This window comes from Pteropus medius, unplaced genomic scaffold (assembly GCF_902729225.1).
Source record: "Pteropus medius unplaced genomic scaffold, Ma_sr-lr_union100, whole genome shotgun sequence".
Classification (NCBI taxonomy): Eukaryota; Metazoa; Chordata; class Mammalia; order Chiroptera; family Pteropodidae; genus Pteropus; species Pteropus medius.
Genome location: NW_024349798.1, coordinates 16,175,830 through 16,193,247, shown reverse-complemented (window position 1 = coordinate 16,193,247; position 17,418 = coordinate 16,175,830). Strand labels below are relative to the sequence as shown.

The window sequence follows — 17,418 nt, the reverse complement described above, 5'->3', positions numbered from 1 at the left end:
GAGCTGGGAGACAGGGCCCTCCCTGCCCTGAGCAGTGCCAGGGGCCACGTGACTAGTCTGGGAGGACGGGCTGTGAGCAGAGGGAATGTGTCTCTTCCGAGCTGAGGCTGAAAACTGGCCCTTTCCTCAGCTCTGCTGTGACAACCCTGGAAGCCATCTGGTGAGATGGCAGCACCATGAGGTAGAGATATGTCTGTCACCTACGGTGGATGAATAACGTGAGAAAGAAAGAAACTTTCGCTATATTCAGCCGCTGAGGCATAGGGGTCATTCGTTACCACAGCACGGCCCAGCCTTACCCTGACTAACGCTGTGGCAGCTGGAGCCATGCAGCCACCACCTCCGCTGTGAGCAAGGGGGCCAGTCTGCAGGGGAAGACACGGAGAATGGGAAAAAGAACCAGAGATGGGAGGCCGCACGGGACAGCTGCCAGGTCTCCGGGAGTTTCTCCAGCTCCCAGCTCCAGGCCACTGTGTCCCTGGACTCAGGGAAGAGCCCGTGTCCTTCGAGCAAGTCCCCATTTCCAACCGAAGCCAGCTCAAGTGGCCTTCAGAGACTCACAGACTAAAGAGCTTTAAAACCCTCAGCAGCTCCCTCTCTACCAGCCAAGCTGCCTCAGAAATATTAAGACGGCGGCTCTCGGGCGCCCTACTTCAAAACGCGTCCTGTCTCAACTGGGAAATCAGACCCTGGACGGTTAGACTCTGCTGAGCCCCCGACGACTCTGGCTCGGAGCTAGAAGGCCCTGAGCCGAGGGCAGGTACAGCACAGGAACAGCGACTTCAGAGAGGCCCGATCGGGCCCGCACAACTACACCCTCCACCCCCGCCCTACAGATGAGGAAACGGGAACAGGAGAGGTGCCTACCTGAGGGCACCGTGTGGTACACGGTCGCGCTCAGGCCCCTGGACACAGGGTGACGGTGGTGACAGCTAACACCCGCAGGCATGGACCGTGTGCTGGCCTCAGCACTTCCTGTGCGTCAACGCACTTAATCCCTATATCAAACCTAAGAGGCAGGTACTGTGTAGCATCCCCATTTTACAGATATGTAAACTGAGGCACAGAGCTGGTAAGCACCTTGCCCCAAATCGCAGAATGACCAAACGGTAGAGCCAGGCAGTCTGGCTCCAGCGTCCTCTTAAGTGCCACGCTGGGCCACCTAATGATACCGTGGAGGACACGAATCCACCCGTCTCCAAGGGCCAGTCTACCCCTCACGTTCACGAGTGCGCGGGGACAGGGAGGACTGCACAACCCCGACGGTGCCTGCCCTGGGCACCTGCGGGAGTGTGGGCCCATGACTGGCACACGGGATTCGAGAGAAGCCAGAGATCCGGATGTGTGTGTTGAATTTACCATTTTTTAAGAGTTGGTGAGTGAGTCATGCTTTTTGCAAGCACGTGCAGGCCAATTAAGAGTCCTGAGGGCCCTGTCCAGCCAGCAGCGGCCGTGTGCAGCCTCTGCAGCAGGGAGCAGGCTGGGGCCTTGATCTCAGGTGTCCTGGGGACATGGCTCCAGCTGGCGCGTCCAGTGAGCCCGTCCTCACACGACCCGAGCTTGCTCAGGCGTCAGTGAGAAAAGACGCCTTTGGAAAACCGGCCCGAGGCAGGCTCCCGGGGGCTCGGCGGGCGACATGCTCACCTCCTCGAAGTCGTCCAGCTCCTCCAGCCTGGTGCGAACCTTCTCCGACGCTGCCGATGCTACGGCCCCAGCTCTGCCTGAACAGAACAGATGCACGTCACGCGGGCGGCTTTCCCGTCGTCACTGCCCCGAAGGCAAGCCTCTCTCTACGCTGCATCATGAAGAAAGGGGCCGGGGAACAACTTCGAACCGAGATGTTGAGAGCAAGCTCCTTCCACAGCCATTTCGGCTCAGAAGCCGGCCCGGAGCTTGGGAGGCCAGCCTCAAAATGGTTCCACTCTATTCGATGTTTACAAACTTTTCACTGCACTGGCTCACTCCTAGAGAAAGGCAGTCCAGATGAGGACGCCAAAAACCCGTCATCTGATTGTTCTCCACAGACGAGAGGCCTCTCAGTGTGGGACTGTCATGCCCTTACACCAACTAGACAGCATCACTGTCTGCCCCGAGGCGGGAACAGGGCTTCAGAGCTCTCCCCTCTCCAAGCACACAGGGCTAGCGGCGCCTCCACCCGCCACCTGTCGGCACAGCTCCTCCCATCAGCGGGGACAGGCGGACAGAGAGGAAGGTGAGGGCTCAGGCCACGAGCCGGCCACAGGCCAAGGCTCTCCGGACAGCTGGCTGTCCTCTTCACTGCCTCCCAGTCCCAAACCCTTTCCCCATCACGGGGGGCTTCTGTGCTGGAACTGGGGTCTCTTTGCTCCTGCCTCCCAAACCCACATCTCAGGAGCTAAGGTCGACTGTTTTAAGGCACGGGGTTTCTTAGCTGTGATGCTAACTCAGATCTGGCCGCGATCAGCTGCGAGCATAGCACAATTATTTAACTAACAACTACTAAAGTTTCCAAGTAATTTTTTACCTGTTTCCATTTCTGCCTTCATTCTGAAATATTATACAGAATGTGCCTACGTGTCCGTTTTAACACATTATAAAACCTTTGTGACCACCACCGAATTTCTGTTCACCATTAACTTTACTTCCCGTTGTTGGACAGAGTTGTGCGTAGCCCACTCGTTTTCCTGTTTAGTATCCTCCACGTGTGAAGATGCTACAACTGTTTTATTTTGCTACCGATGCATGTTTGGTTGTGTCCTGTCTGCGGCTGCTCTGAGCGATGCCGTGATGGACACTCCTGGGCATGTCTCCCATTCACGTGTGCTGCACGCCTTCGGGGCGGAGCTTCACAAACTTTCACAGGGATCACTTGAGGCTACATTAACTTGCGGACTCTGACTTTCTGGAGGTCTGGCAGGGCCGAGACCGCATTTCTAACGAGCTCCCAGGTAAAGTCATTGCTGCTGGTCCTCGGACCACACTTTAAGGAACATGTGTCTGTGCAGAGTTAGAAAAACACTTCCTGTAGAAGGCCAGATGTAAATACTTCAGATTTTGTGAGTTACATGGCCTCTGTCACAATTACTCAACTCTGCCATTTTAGCACAAGAGCAGCCATTAACAGTACGTAAATAAACTGGCATGGCAGCTTCCAATAAAACTTTATTTACAAAATCAAACAGCCAGCCAGATTTAACCTACAGCACACAGTTTGCCCATTTCTGATCTAGGACATGTCCTAGCAGTGGCATCGCCAGGTCAAAGGGCTGGCCCACCTTCGATCCTGATCGTGTGCAAGTGCTTCGCGCAGTGGGTGTCCTTTTGCACGCCGGCCGGCAACGTACAATAGCTCCTGCCGCCGGCATTCTCAGCAGCGAGGCGTGTCGTCGATGTTTTCGGGGGGTATGCAATGCCATGATCTACTTCTTTACCGTTTTGGGTCAAAGTTATGCCCGTAACAAAGGGGTCCCAGTCTCCTGATTTCCGATGTGCTGTCTCAACCTGCTGTCAACGCAGAGTCACAGCTGACACGCTTGTGACTTGCACAAAAACCAAAGCCAACCTCACCTGCAGCCCAGTGGGGTACATGACACGTCAGTGCCTTCAGAGTCAGCAAAGAAATTCCCGTGCCCCGCCCCCCAGGGTTACCTCGACAAGCCACGTGGGGCCGTGGTCAGTACATGCATGAGGGGAGCCTGCCGCACGGCCAGGTCCAGGACCCCAGTTCCGGACTGTGTCCCGGCAGAGGAAACAGAGACGCTCTGCATTCGGGGACTGTGGCCAGGAAGTCTGAGCACCCCTCACCCCACCAGCAGATCTGCGTTTTCGCAAGGGAGAGATCACTGCTCTGCACCCAGAGGATCCGGCCGTGAGCTTACGCTCTCCACCACGTAACCCCTTCATCTTTAATCCATTGCCTAAACATGATTTCAATTCTACTAAGTTGACGTGGAACATAGGACGCGACAGCTTCAACTGAAGCAGATGTCAGGACTGGACGCTACAAACTGTTTTTCTCTCTGTGAAATTATATTAAGGGCAACCAGAGAATTCCCCATAGTAACAACAAAAACTCACCTTTTTCAGATCCCATAAACAGATTCTGCAGGGACAAAAAAAAAATGTTAGTTTTTAAAAACTTATTGGATTCTATGATAAAGAAAAAACTTGTAAGTTAAATTAGCATTCACATAGCACTGAGACAATATGACCCGTTTTCCAACAAAGCCAAACGAAAAGTAGAACTATTTATTCAAACAATACCGCTCACTAGAAACTACTGGAGATTCAAATTTCTACTCAATTCAGGACTCTCAAAGCGAGCCAACAAAGAGCAAAATTCTGAGGACGGCGCAGTCACGTGACAGCACGTAGCTTACTCTGAAGCAGGATGTCACAGCCTCAGTACCATTTACATTACGGGCTGGAAAATTCTGTCGTGGGGCCGTCCCGTACACTGCGGGATGTTTATCGGCATCGCCAGCCTCCACCCGCCAAGTGCCAGCACCGTCCCCACAGCTATGACAACCAAAGATGTCCCCGGACACTGCAGCACGTCCCTTGGGAGGGTAAAGTGACCTCCAGTTGAGAATTGCCGCTCTAAATTAACTCGAGGCGTTCAGAAAATAAGGGAAAAATGTCGCAGTCTGGTCACCTCACCCATCGTCCTGCTCGAGCAGCAGGCTCGCCAGGCGGGCAGGACGAGGCGGGCGGCAGGGCCTCCGTGTGCCCGCTGAGTCCGCCCTCTCTGCCCTCCTTGCGCCCCGCCCCCTGGAGGCACACAGTCACATCTGCCCGCTTCCCCTGCACTGCGTATAACCCACGCCACCTTTCAGAAAAACGTAACTGGGCGTGGAGAGGGGGACTCAGGGACGTGAGGTGACTGACACCGGCCGTGGCAGAGCAGCCGCAGACAGAAAGAGCTGGGTCCCTGATGACTTCGGAGCTGCCACGCTGGGCCTGAACGAACCACCTCCAGGCTTCTTTTTAGTGCCAAGAGAAACGTCTCTCCTGTTTGTCATTGGGGAGGGGTCTGGGGACGAACCACTGTGCCCTGCCTGGTCCTCCCTAACGCAGGCGTGAACCTGCTTTCCCAGGCGGGTCTCGGCTCTGCCGGCCTTTCCTGCGGGGACTGGCCGCGGCGACCTTACAGTCCCTACTGTCCCCAGGCACGAGCCAATGTCTCCTCCCAGCGGCCACACAAAGTGACCTGGAAGAGCCTGGCTGCGGGGGCCTCACGAGGCACAGCGGGGACAGTGACACACTCCTCACAGCATGACCGTCCTCCGGGGACGCCCAGGGACGTCACCGCGGCTCCAGTCCCCTCTCTGACCTGGGCCAGATCCCTCATTCTTCAGTTTTTGAGAAACCAATTGCCATGTTTTTTTCCCCAAGTGACACTGACATAAAACTCACGGAGCCACAAGCTGGGGCAACCCTACCGTGACGCTGTGATTTATAAGACACTTCCAGTCTCGGGTACAGAGCTCCTAAAAGCCTGGGATTTCCTGAGTGGTGACAGAGTTGGTCGTCAATGAGGTGACTTGTGGAACAATCTGGAGGATGGGGCTGACTCCCAGCCCCGCCCCAGCCCCGAGGGAGGCCGGCTGGGGATAGTCCCGGGGCCAAGGAGCTAATCGACTCCACCGAGGTAATGACGCCGCCATGAAACCCAAAGGGAAGGGGTTCAGGGTTCGGAGAGCTTCTGACCCATGAACCAGACCACTTCCCGCCACTGTGCCGAACCCCAAAGTCCCCCGGGCTTCCCCCCACGCATCTCCTTGTCTGGCTGTGATAAACCGGAGGCCTGGTGCGGGAACAGGCTTCCTGAGTCCTGTGGGCGGCCCCGGCAGACTGACCGACCGCGAGGAGAGTCATGGGGACCACTGATTTACAGCCAGGCGGTCGGAGGCGCCGGTGACAACCTGCCTGGACTTAGGACCAGCGTCCGACGTGGGGGGCAGTCTCGTGGGACGGAGCCCTTAACCGTGGGGTGTGACGCCACCTCCCGGTCGACAGTGTCAGAAATGAGCTGAGCCGGACACCCTGCTGGTGCCAGCGTGGCTTGGTGGGGGCCGGAAACCCCCGCACCAGACTGTCACAGGAGATTCCCCCTAGACCGGAGCAGCCCGCCCGACTCACGATGGAGAGCTTTTCCGTGGTCGTGTACCGCACCAGGATCTCGCCCCGCTTGCTGGCCCACGGCTCGAAATCTGGCCCGACCACCGAGGTATCGTCCCTGTCACGCTTCTTCCTGGGACCGTCCTGCGGAAAAGCACGACAATCTCAGCAGCGGGGAAAAGGAAAAGGACACGGCGGCCGCAGTCGGCAGCACGGTATATTCCATGAACCGGAACTTGCCAGAAGAGTGGAACTTAGCAAAAAGTTTCAGCAGAAGGCAGATGGTCCTCAATGGAGAATAAAATAAACCTACCTAAAGGTTTGCTATGATAAATTTCTCAGGCCAAGTCAGCACAAATGGCCAACATACCGAAAGACACTCACACTCATTAAAAATCGAGGAAAAGCAAACTGAACAACATCATTTTTTGGTCATCAGCAGGGCACAGATTTCGCAGGACGGACGACATCCATGCTGGCAGGGGCCGGAGAGACAGGCCCCTCAGTTCTGCTGGCGAGGACTTGGAGAACCTGGCAGGAGCCCCGTCCTGCAGAACCCCCGCACGTATGCCCCACGGCGCTTGTGCGTCCCAAGGACCAGGAACGGCCGTCTACACCAGCCAACGCCAGAAAGCAGTCTACGCCCCATCAGAAGAGGATCAGCGAGTCGGAGCACGTGGTGCCCACTCTTTAGAGCCTGACAGGGCCACCGACACTTAGGCTGTCCTGTACGGACGAACACGGAGCTACGGCACGTCAAGGTAAAAAAAAGTATATACTTGATTAAAAAAAAAAAAACAAAGCTCTAAGCTGTGTCTTTGGCCTCCAGCACAGAACACTGGCTCCGAGCGCGGGTTCCGGAGCAGCCTGGCCGGTGGGAAGTCCAGCTTCCACATAACTCGGCACCCCTATTCCTCCGTGGGCCTCCTTAACGGGGAACATAACGCCTCTTGGGAGGGCGTCTGAGAACCAGGAGCGCGTGCACTTGGAAGGGTCTGTCACAATCAGGTGACACTGTTGTCACTGTTATTTATAAACGAGTGAGCATGTAAACGCTCGGAAATTGCTGTCGTAACATCTATGAAAACAGAAGAAGTTATACAAAACTGCACAGCACAGCGATGTCACCGGTGACCTGCAGGCGGTGGGCAGAATGGGCGGAAATGGCCGACGGGGCTTCGTCTGTGCTGTTCAGCTAATTTTATGTGAAAAATGAGTGAACTGCTTATGTAACTATATGAAAATAAACCCAAAAGAATTATAAAAGGGAAATTAAATTTTTAAACACTTTAAAAAAAAAGAAAAAAGCAGCTCCCGGGACCTACGCCAGCCTCTCCCGTGTCACCCGTGAGCTGCACCCTGTGGCATCTGCATCACCTGAACCGCGACAACCAGGACACGCCCCGGTTGCAATTTAAACCAAAAAGAGGAACTCCCGAGCCCCGACCCCGCAGGGCTGACCCCCTGGACGGCGCCCTGAGGGCGTGTTACCGTGACAGCCGCCGTGGCCGCGGGGTCAGCAGTGGCCGCGAACATGGAGAGGGGGTCGGTCCCGTCCAGGACGCTGCTCAGAGGGTCCACCACGGAGCTGGAGGACGAGGAGGACGTCGACGACGTGCTGCCTTTCCGGTTCCCCTTCTTCGTCTTTGACTCCATGACCTGGGGGGGAGGACACCGCGAGGGTCAAGGTCAAGGGGCACCTCTGCCGACTTTTGCCGGTGAACACGCTCGCATGGGTTTTCTTAGTTCCATGACAGGGACACATTTTTGTGACAAATTGGCAAGACTCAGAATCCCAGCGGCTGGGGAGGGAGGGTGGGAAGTCAGGGTCAGGAAGGAAGAGACGGGGCCATGACGGTTAGAAGGTGGTGGCAGGTCCCTGGACGGGCGGCAGCCACATCAGCCAGGAGCTCGCAGAACAGGCAGATGTCACGCCCCACCCCGGACCTACCGCATCCAGACGGGCACCATGCGGCAATGCCCTAGGCAGGGAGTGACAAGGACGCGTGAGCCCCCAGCGTCACCACGCTGCAGTCTCAGTGGCTCTGTGAAGTGTCCGTCACTGCAGAGCAGTGGGTGCCAGCTCCGCCCCCTCGGGAGAATTCGCCCAGTGCCAGGTCCCGGGGTGTGAGCTGACAGCGGGCACTGGGGTGTGATGCCACGCTTCCGTCCCACTGGCCGCCACCCCGCCCTCCCCAGCCTCAGGTGACAGGGCCAGGGGTGAAGCCCTGAGCCACCAGTCTGTGCTGAGAACCGGAGCAATGGCCAGTGGGCGAGTGAGGCTCAAGGGCGAAGCCATGGGAACCGGGACCGGGGGCTGAGGCCAGTGACGGGCACGCTGGACACGCGCCCTCAGGGAAGCAGAGGAGACCGACCTTCAGAGAGGGACAGACGGAAGGAAGTGGGCAGAGCGCTGGATGCAAGAAAATCCGAAGTGTGGGTTCCCGGGGGCCCCGGTTTGCGGCTGGTGTCGGAAGCGAGAGCAGCCTCACTGAAGACGTCCCCCAGACCTGGGGCCTGACACCGCGCCGGGGTGACTGGGCCCAGTGCCTGTCACTGGTGCCCGTGTCGTCTGTGTGCCTGGCACCCAGCCCTGCACCTCCCAGGCCCGACAGCCCAGATCCCGGCTCTCGGCTCCTCCTGACTCTGCTCCCGGCTCCCAGGGTGGGCCTCGGCCCCAACATCCCCCGCCGCTGGATGGGAGGCTGGGGCGGCCGCAGCCCGTCTGTCACCACGTGGGTGAGGGCCTGAGAGCAGGACCAACCCAGCGGTGGGCCGGCCACGGGAGCCCACGGGAGTTCGAGGGCCAGTCTCGTGACCTCCTGCTTTATGTCATCGTGTCTGCGGGTCCTCAGCTCCCCATCATAAGAACTTTATGTCCTCAGTACCCGCGGGTATCTGTCTGTCAACCTCTCTCCACCCGCGGTGACGACCCCACGGCTTCTATTACTTGCTGACGATCAAGAGAGTGCTACCCAGAAGACAGTGACCAGCTAAACGCCTTTCCTGCTTTCTGTTGAGTTTTTTAAATAAAGTCACAGATAACAGTGCTGCTGAGGACAGCGCCCCCCACGGGTAATGACATACTCTGCTCACACCTCCCCCGGGAACGAGGCATCCCACACTCATGATGGGGGGAGGAGGGGGGGACGAAACGAGGGCAGGGGACACACATGATCTACACGTGCAAAGGAGGCTCCCGCTGGCCGACGAGAGGCCCGGGAAGCTGATGTGCTGTCGTGGGAGGGGTCCTCGCCCGGGGGGCCTGGACCACACTTACCGTGATGGGCTTCAGGGGGTGATAGTCCCCGAACTCCAAGGGCACCGCCTCCAGCCGGCATGATGCGAATTCAGCCTTGTAGTTCCTGTTCCGGGGGTGCCTGGGGACAGCAAAGCCAGACGCCCGTTAGCGGATGGTGATGCTGAACACGCCAAGACGTTGGCTGGGACTTCACGAGACGGCACTTTACAGAGGGACAGTGTTTCTGCCAACACTGACGAGAAGTGCTAAATTAAAAAAAAAACCGTTTGGGGATCAGTTTGAAGGTACAAGGAGCTGCCAGGACATACGAAACCAGCGAGGCCAGACCCCAGAGCCCAGGGAAGCAGCGAGGGGGAGCCAGCCCCGCCAGCCCACAGGGCGGCTGCGGACTGACGCTGGACGAGAGACTGGAGCCGGCCGAGGGCAGCAGATCAGCCCCAAGGGCTTCGAGGAAACCTCACAGGGCTGGATGGATGAATCAGGGTTCGGGCCATCGAGGTAGCCAGAGCCCGAAGGAGGAGCTTCAGAAGACAAGGGGGTGCAGAGAGGGGAGGCCTCCGGCCCTGGCCCCCACCCCCCACCCCAGGTGCTGGGCAGGTCGGCGGCACCTGCACATGGAGAGATGACAGGTGAAAACTTCCCTGGACGAAAGACAGGCATCGAGCCACAGAGTCGAGAAACTCCTGTGCCCCAAGCGAGCCTCAAACACAAAACCAAACCACCGACCTCGGGGCTTCATAGTAAAACGGCTAAAACTGAGAGCGCGCGGATTTCTTAAAAGGGAAAAAGGCACGTGATTTTCAGAGAACGAGATTTCGATCTCGGCACAGAGCTGGGAGTCAGGAGACGAACGAGCTCGTGCCTTTCAAGGACGGAAAGAGAGAAACTGCAGCAAGAATGCAGCACCTCGTCGAGCTGCCTCTCAGACACGGCAGAAGAAAGAAGCCTGCGGCCCGAGAACCAGGACCCCGGTCGCCAGCACGCGCGCACGCGCACGCACACACGCACATGCTCACACACGCACACACGCGCACACACAGCGCTCACACACGCGCTCACACGTACACACGCTCACACGCGCGCGCGCACGAAAACTGACTACAAAAAATAACTTACAGTGTTAAACTATGCGTAGAATTAAAATGCAGCAGGACAACACATAACAGGCAGGACGGGGCTATGGTCTGAACCGGAGGGGCCCCCAGGCCACCTGCGCTCCAACACTGTTCGTGTTCACCCCCCAAATTGGAATCCCAGCCCCCGGGTGATGGTTTAGGAGGCAGGGCCCTTTGGGGTGCTGAGGGCACGAAGGTGGGGCCCTCACCGATGGGATCAGGGCCCTGATAAAATGTGACAAAAGGGACCTCCCCCCACAGGGACACAGCGGGAGGTCGCCGGCTAGGAACCTGGAGGTGGCCCTCAGCAGACCACGCTGGGGCCATGATCCGGGCTTCGGCCTCCGGGACGGTCACGAATCAATTTCTGTTGTTCTAAGCTGCCCAGTCGGTGGGATTTCGTTACAGCAGCCGAAACAACGGAGGCAAAAAAAAAAAATGGTGCCAGGAGCAGGTGCTGCCATGAGAAAACGCGGCCGCGGCTTTGGGGCTGGGCGCAGGCAGAGGCCGGAGTGGCCTGTCCAGGGCGAATCCCCTGAGGGCTCAGCGGGGGGGACGCGGCGTTGTGGACAGGACACTAGCAGACGCGTGCAGGTGAAGGCCCCGAGGGGACGAGGGCCGTGAAGCCATCCTTGCTATAAAGTGGCAAGGGCTGAGCTGTGACCGTGTCCTCTGCCATGAAGGGAGACCTCGTAAGCCACGAAACGGGTACCTGCCGAGGGAGTCCCCAGCAAAGCGCTGAGGGGTGCTCGCAGGTAACACGAGGAGAGAGACGTGCCTCACGAACGGGCGGCCATCGAAGGGGCAACAGACGTAAACCCTGGGGAACTCTCCGCCTGTCCACGGGGAGAGAAACGAGAGCACGTGCTGTTGGGGTGGCCGTCTCACCCCACCGCTGCCCACTGCCGCCTCCCACGGGGCTTGGGGGGCACCCTGGGTCTCACAAGTGGTGCCTTTCAACAAAAGACACGGGCGCTTCCCAGGTGAAAACCATCGCATGCCAGACAAACAGCTTTTCTGGGCACAGGGGACAATTCGTGCCACCACCTTTAGGGAAAGGAGAAACTCAAAGAGCACTGGCCCTGGCCACGTGGTTCCCAGGCCCCCGAGTCCCCCGACCTGCAATTTCACTCGGCCTTCCTCAGCGTCCCCCACGAGCCAGAAAGCCTGGGCTCCCACGCGATTTCATCTCCGCCTTTCCTAAGTAAATCTGCTCTGAGCGCAGAAGGGGCTGGTTAACAATGTGGACCACCGGCCTCCTCTTTAATGGAAAACCCCAAAATGTTGCCCTCTGAGTCCCATTTTTTAAAAACACACACTGTCTTCATCTTCAAACAACATCGCAGCTGCAGTCATCTGTGAAACACTCTTCCAGACTCCCCTGAACGTGCTTTCGGCCAACCCGACTTCAAAACGAGCAAAACCCGAAGAATAAACAAGCTGGAGTAACAGCCATCGACACCACAGTGACGTCTTAGAAGCCACATCGTGCTTCTCTTAGACGGCTCTGAATATGAAAAGGCTGATTTAGCAGGACGAGGAGAAATGGCATCTGACCCGCAACTGAGGTCAGATGTTTTCATCCATGGGACCCGACCCGTCGCTGGACAGCTGGGAATGCGCCGCACACTAGCGGTGACGTCCCGTCCATCACGCGCTCGCCTGGGGGCTCCGCCTCCCGCTCCTCACTGACTCAGCCCCAGGAGGCGGGTGCCGTGATGCTGTCCACTGTCAGACAGAGAAGCTGAGGCTGTCTGTGTTGGTAGCTCGTTGGGTGACAGCAGCGAGTGACAGAGGCAGACACGACTCTGGGATCCAGGGACTTACGGTGGTGGGTCAGACCCGCGGTTTAACAAAATCCCCAGGTGACTCACGCACGTTCAGGGCTGACAGCGACCTATTTTTAAGTTATTTACACCTGAGAATACGGATGCGTAGAAATTCCATTGCCACTTACCAAACTAATCGCATGCTGGAAATGCCAAAATCCACTGTTTTTGGTTGGCTATTTGCATTCTCCGGTGATTTTTTAAGAAGTCACAATGACCACCTGGCCAGTTTGTTCTCACACAATCACAGTACACACACCCCCCCGGATCCCACCAAAAAAATCTAAATAATGTAGAAATTCTGGTTCTAAAGGGTGGCATTTTTAAGAGTGCCACTGCCATGGGAGGAAACAGGAAATGCGGTGCATGGAGGATTGGACACCTCATAGGCCGGGCCGGGCCACGATGGGTCAGAGACAACAAAAAGTGTGTGCCAGAGGCATTCTGGAGGGCCTTGGGGCACAACAACCCAGAAACCTCAGCCCAGGACTGGAGGCCCCGCTGATGGCAATGAGTAAGGTCCCACAAAGCTCAGCGCCCCAGGACTCAGTAAACCGCTTCATCCTTCTGCCTCCAGCCCCTCGCCTGGAAAACAGCATCGTCACGAGGGTCAGGCGAGAGGCTGCACGCTAAGCACGCAGCACAGCGCCTGGCACCAAATAAAGGCTCGACATGTGTCCACTACAACGGCAGAAACACACTTCCCTGTGCGGGTCTGTTTCCCGGTGCGCTCCACAGACGTTACCGAGCATCTGTTATCGGCCGAGCTCCACGCCAGGCACTGGGGATCCGGTGATGGTGACAACTCAGTCCCTTTCACTTAAGGAGCAACAAGTCAGGTAGGGAAACTGAATGGTGCCCATCGGCTACCGCACAGAGAAATACCAAGGGCACAGGCACGTTAACACCTCCGAGACCCCAGATGCAGAAAGCCTTAGGGGCCCTGTTTGTAATTTAAATGGAAAACGCTAAAGATCAAAGGGTACCAGGAGGCAGAGAGAAAACGGCATCTTCCTGAATGTTCTGATTACAAAATCCCAGGGAACTGAAGCCATGTTTCTCGTGTTTGTGGTGTTTAAGCCTTAATGACTCCCTAAAAGCCGCTGGGCGTGGAAGGGGCCCAGTGGTACCTTAGGAAGGAAGCCGCTTGGAGAGCCAGCCAGGTGGAGGGGACACAGGGGAGGCCGCCGGGAAGGAAGCGGAGCGCGGGGAGGCTGCGCGGGCCGACCCCTCGCTGCGCCTCAGGGGCGTTGTGTCTTCTTTACGAACGGAAGGCAAAACCCGCCACCAGCACATTCCGATGAGGACGCTTCACTGCGTGGCCGGGAATCCAGGCCGCAGGGCCGCGGCTGCGCGCGCCCGTCCCTGACTCGCCCCGCGCTGTGGCGCAGGACGCCTTTCGCTGCCCGCTCCCTCGTGCGCTGTCGCTCGCTCCCTCGTTCGCTGTCCCCGCGGCTCGCCGTTCGGAGAGACAGGTCGGCAGCTTCCCCCGTCTCCGGGACGGAGGGCAGAGTCCGTCTCCCGGCCGCGCGCCTTCTCCGGGGCCTGAGGCCGCAGTCGCCCGCGTCGCAGGTGCCGCTCGCTGCTGCAGGGCGAGCTCCGGCGCCTCCTGCAGAGCGCGGCGTCAGACTCGGCCCCCCGAAGCCGCCCGCCCCGCAGGCGCCCAGCGCGGCTGCGCCCCGGCCCAACGCCTCCGAAGGCCGTCACCCTACGACCCCGCGTCCGCCCGCACGAAGCCGCCAGCTCTGCGCAGGCGAGGACGGCGGACGGCGCCGCCCCACAGCGGGAAAGCGGGTCCCCTCCCGGCGCAGCGAGCCGCTCGGGCGATGGCCGCGCCGCGCTGGTCGCCCGGACGCAGCGGGACCCAGCGCTGTCTGCGCCCGGCGGCCCCGCGCCCCGCACCCACTCGACTGGGACACGCGTGGCTGCGAACGCGGCTTTTCTCTAGGGGACGGCGTGGCCGGGGCGAGACTCAACGTCCCGCTGGAGCAGCCTCTGGGAAGCTCCTCGGAGCCAAGACAAGCGGGGATGGGCTGGGAGCCTCCGGCAGCACCCGACGGGGAGCGCGACGAGCGCACACACACTCGCCGAGACACGCACCGAGCCAGAGGCCCAGAGACGGCCAAACAACGCCTGCCCAGAGCCCACCAGCCGCTTCCTCCTTACCAGGGAAAGGCGGCCATCTTCCCAGTCACATGACCGCCTGTTCTGGGGCCGACAGCCCTTTTCTCTCTTCCAGACCCAGATAAGCCCCGCCCTAGCCGGCATGATTATGAGGGGCCAACGTCCGCCCCGCAGAGCGCAGGCGCACCGTTCTCCGGCGCCATCATTGTTGAGGGCCGACGTCCGCTCCGCACAGCGCAGGCGCACCACTTTTTTTTTTTTTTAAAAACAGCGCCATAATTGTTAAGGGCAGACGCCCGTGCCGCAGAGCGCAGGCGCGCCATTATCTAGCGCCATCATTGTGAAGGGCAAGCTCCCTTCCCAAAGAGCGCAAGCGCGCTGTGCCCGGTTTAATAACTGTGAAGAGCAGATGCCCATCTTGCAGCGGGCAGGTGCGCCACCTTCCGGCACCATGACTGTAAAGGTCAATTCTCATCTCCCGCCCGCCTCCCCCACCTATCTTGTAAATCGGCAGGGCACTGCTCCCCAGCACCAGGATTGTGAAAGGCAAGTTCACGTAACTCCGAGCGTAGGCACGCCGTTCTCTGGTGCCGTGATTCTAAAGGGCAAATTCACACGCCTCAAAGTGTAGAGGCACCATCGTGAAGGGCAGCTGTCCGTCCCGCAGAGCGCATGCGCACCATTTCCCAGCGCCATCTTTGTAAAGGTCAGACGTCCGTCCCGAAGAGCGCAGGCGCGCCGTTTCCCGCCGCCATGATTATGAAGGGCAACCGTGCCGCAGAGCGCAGGCGCGCCATTATCCGGCGCCATCATTGTAAAGGGCAGTCGCCCGTCCCAAAGGGCGCAAGCGCGCTGTTCCCCGGTTCCATGATTGTGAAGGGCAAATGCCCGCCCTGCAGTATGCAGGTGCGCCATCTTCCGGTGCCATGATTGTGAGGGGCCGTCCGGGTCCCGCAGAGCTCAGGCGCGCCACCTTCCGGTGCCATGAGTGTGAGGGACAATGGATCGCCCGGCTCACCTGAGCCTTCTGGGGCGGGAGGAGATTCCAGCCGTGGGCTAAACGAGGATGGTGACCACCGCGTGGCGGGGGGGAGAGGGTCTCAGGCTGGACCCGCCAGTGTTCCTGCTGCTCATTAACTGTTCGGGTTGGGTGAGCCACGCCCCCCGCCCCCCGGCCAGCGCTTCCGGCACCCCGCGTCCAGGGCGGACCACCGGGGTCCGCAGGGCCGCCCCAGAGGCCAACGCGACAGCCTCCGAGCGGGCAGTCGGGGCGTCGCTTTCCGCCCCACTTGGCAAAGCCGTACGGCTCTGGGCGTCTCTAGGACGGGCGACATCCCGTGCTCTCTCCGCTTTAACCGGAGTCGCAGGAACTGTCCTGACGGTGTCCGTTCGCTGACCGCTGACCGCTGACCGCGCGAGCCCCGGGCCCTCGGCGCCCGTCCTGCTCCTCACCGCAAGCGTCCGAAATAAACGCCATCAGCCCCGACGGCTGAGAAACCGACGGCGAGTGGCGCAGGCCGGGGTCACGGCCACCGACCTGACCCGCTGCGGGAGACCGTCGCTTAGTCACGAGGCCTTCGGCCAGGTTTTTTTCCCCTTTTCCAGTGTATTTTCTGACCGAATGAGGTCGGAAAACCACGTTCTCGAAAGGGCTCCTCGGGAAAGGCCGAATGGCCTGGCGACATGCGACGCAGGACAGCGCGCCGCGCCTGGCCGACCTCGGGCTGCAGCCGGCGTCCCCAGGCCGAGCCCCTCGCGCTGCAGCGCACGTCTGACAAAGCCCCACGAGGGCCACTGACCGGGGACCGGTCGCTGCGGGCGGAGGGCGCCGCCGTGTCGCCGAGGAGGCAGCGCGGCCTGGAGCAGCTGCCGTTTTCCCAGCCACACGCGGGTGTCCCAGACAGACCACGCAGGTCATCCCGAAACAGGCTGTTAGAAGCTCAGGAAAAGTGTGAATGGGATTGTCCCCACCAGACGCCGAGACGCGAGACCACAGTCCGGGTGGCACTTTTGTCACCCTCCCCGAGAAGCTGAGGAGTTGAGAGCCAGAGAGTTTTGATTAGGCGCGGTTTTTGCCCCCAGAACTGTCTTTAGAACCTGCTCAAGGATGTGACTGTTTCATTTGCTGTATTCAACGACTAAAAGTCTTCGGTTTTTAAAGTTATTTTTATAACCTACATGTATGTCCACTCTGGTCCCTTGGAGAAAAAGCACTCCAACTCCATTTGCTTATTTTTTTATAACTATTGCTTTGCGGGGAGGGGGCGTTGTCTGTGGCTGTTCATGGGACAGTGACACCTGATAGAAAAGCAAGCCCCTCATAAATGACAATAAAGAATACCAAATGGAGGCCATGAAAAAATGTCAGTAAACTTCCAGAAGACAGTAAACAGAAGACACAGTGTTGACAAGCAGAAGGAGTTCTAACCAATGAGCCAGCAAAACTGCCTGCCAGGCTGCAGAGGGCAGGAGGGTCCGCAGGGTCGAACGCAAGGTCACAAGAGTGACAGCCATGCCTGTACACGATTCCACGTATATCTGGGAAGGCCTAAAATCAGGTTGTGTTTCTTTAACGACATGTTCAGGATGACGGGCAGGAATAGGAGGCATCAGTGCCCCCATTCCCATTTTTACACTTTAGAGTTCCCCAGAAAATAACCACGTGCCAGGCACTCACCCTGAAGAAACATCCTCCAGGTGACAAAACTCAGATAAGCGAATCCAGCTGCAAGTCCACCTGCCTTTGGCTCAATCTGAATAATTAACCCTCAGCCCCTACACAAGGAAATCCCAACTCATGCAAAATCTAATGCTGGAATAAGCACTGGCATAGGTTACATAATAAATAGTGGGAACCATCTTTCATGGGATTTTAAATTGTAAAAAATGATCATATTGCAGCAGTATCGTTTTGGCGAGATATTTTTGAATATCTGTCCTTTAATAGTCCTTTCCTTGGTAAATAAAAGATCAAACTGGATTTCCTTTA

General features: G+C 58.3%; 1 protein-coding gene across 11 annotated transcripts in view; it reads right to left on the bottom strand.

Moving 5' to 3' along the window:
- VPS35L (VPS35 endosomal protein sorting factor like) overlaps positions 1-14,616 on the bottom strand; it is a 97,063-nt gene extending 82,447 nt beyond the window's left edge. For 3 of the 11 annotated variants that reach the window (XR_005657875.1, XR_005657878.1, XR_005657874.1), the window contains exons 1-6: positions 11,189-12,419; positions 9,380-9,479; positions 7,591-7,758; positions 6,121-6,243; positions 4,057-4,081; positions 1,645-1,721 (exon numbers count right to left, since the gene is read on the bottom strand). Coding sequence is in view for 5 of the 11 variants with exons in the window: in XM_039885479.1 (XP_039741413.1) it covers positions 1,645-1,721; positions 4,057-4,081; positions 6,121-6,243; positions 7,591-7,758; positions 9,380-9,479; positions 11,189-11,475 (780 nt within the window). In the remaining 6 variants the exon portion in view is untranslated. Of the gene's footprint in view, positions 1-1,644; positions 1,722-4,056; positions 4,082-6,120; positions 6,244-7,590; positions 7,759-9,379; positions 9,480-11,188; positions 12,421-14,471 lie in introns of those variants that run through there. The other 8 variants (XR_005657877.1, XM_039885479.1, XM_039885477.1 and 5 more) reach the window with 6 other exon arrangements.
- Positions 14,617-17,418: the final 2,802 nt, after the last annotated feature.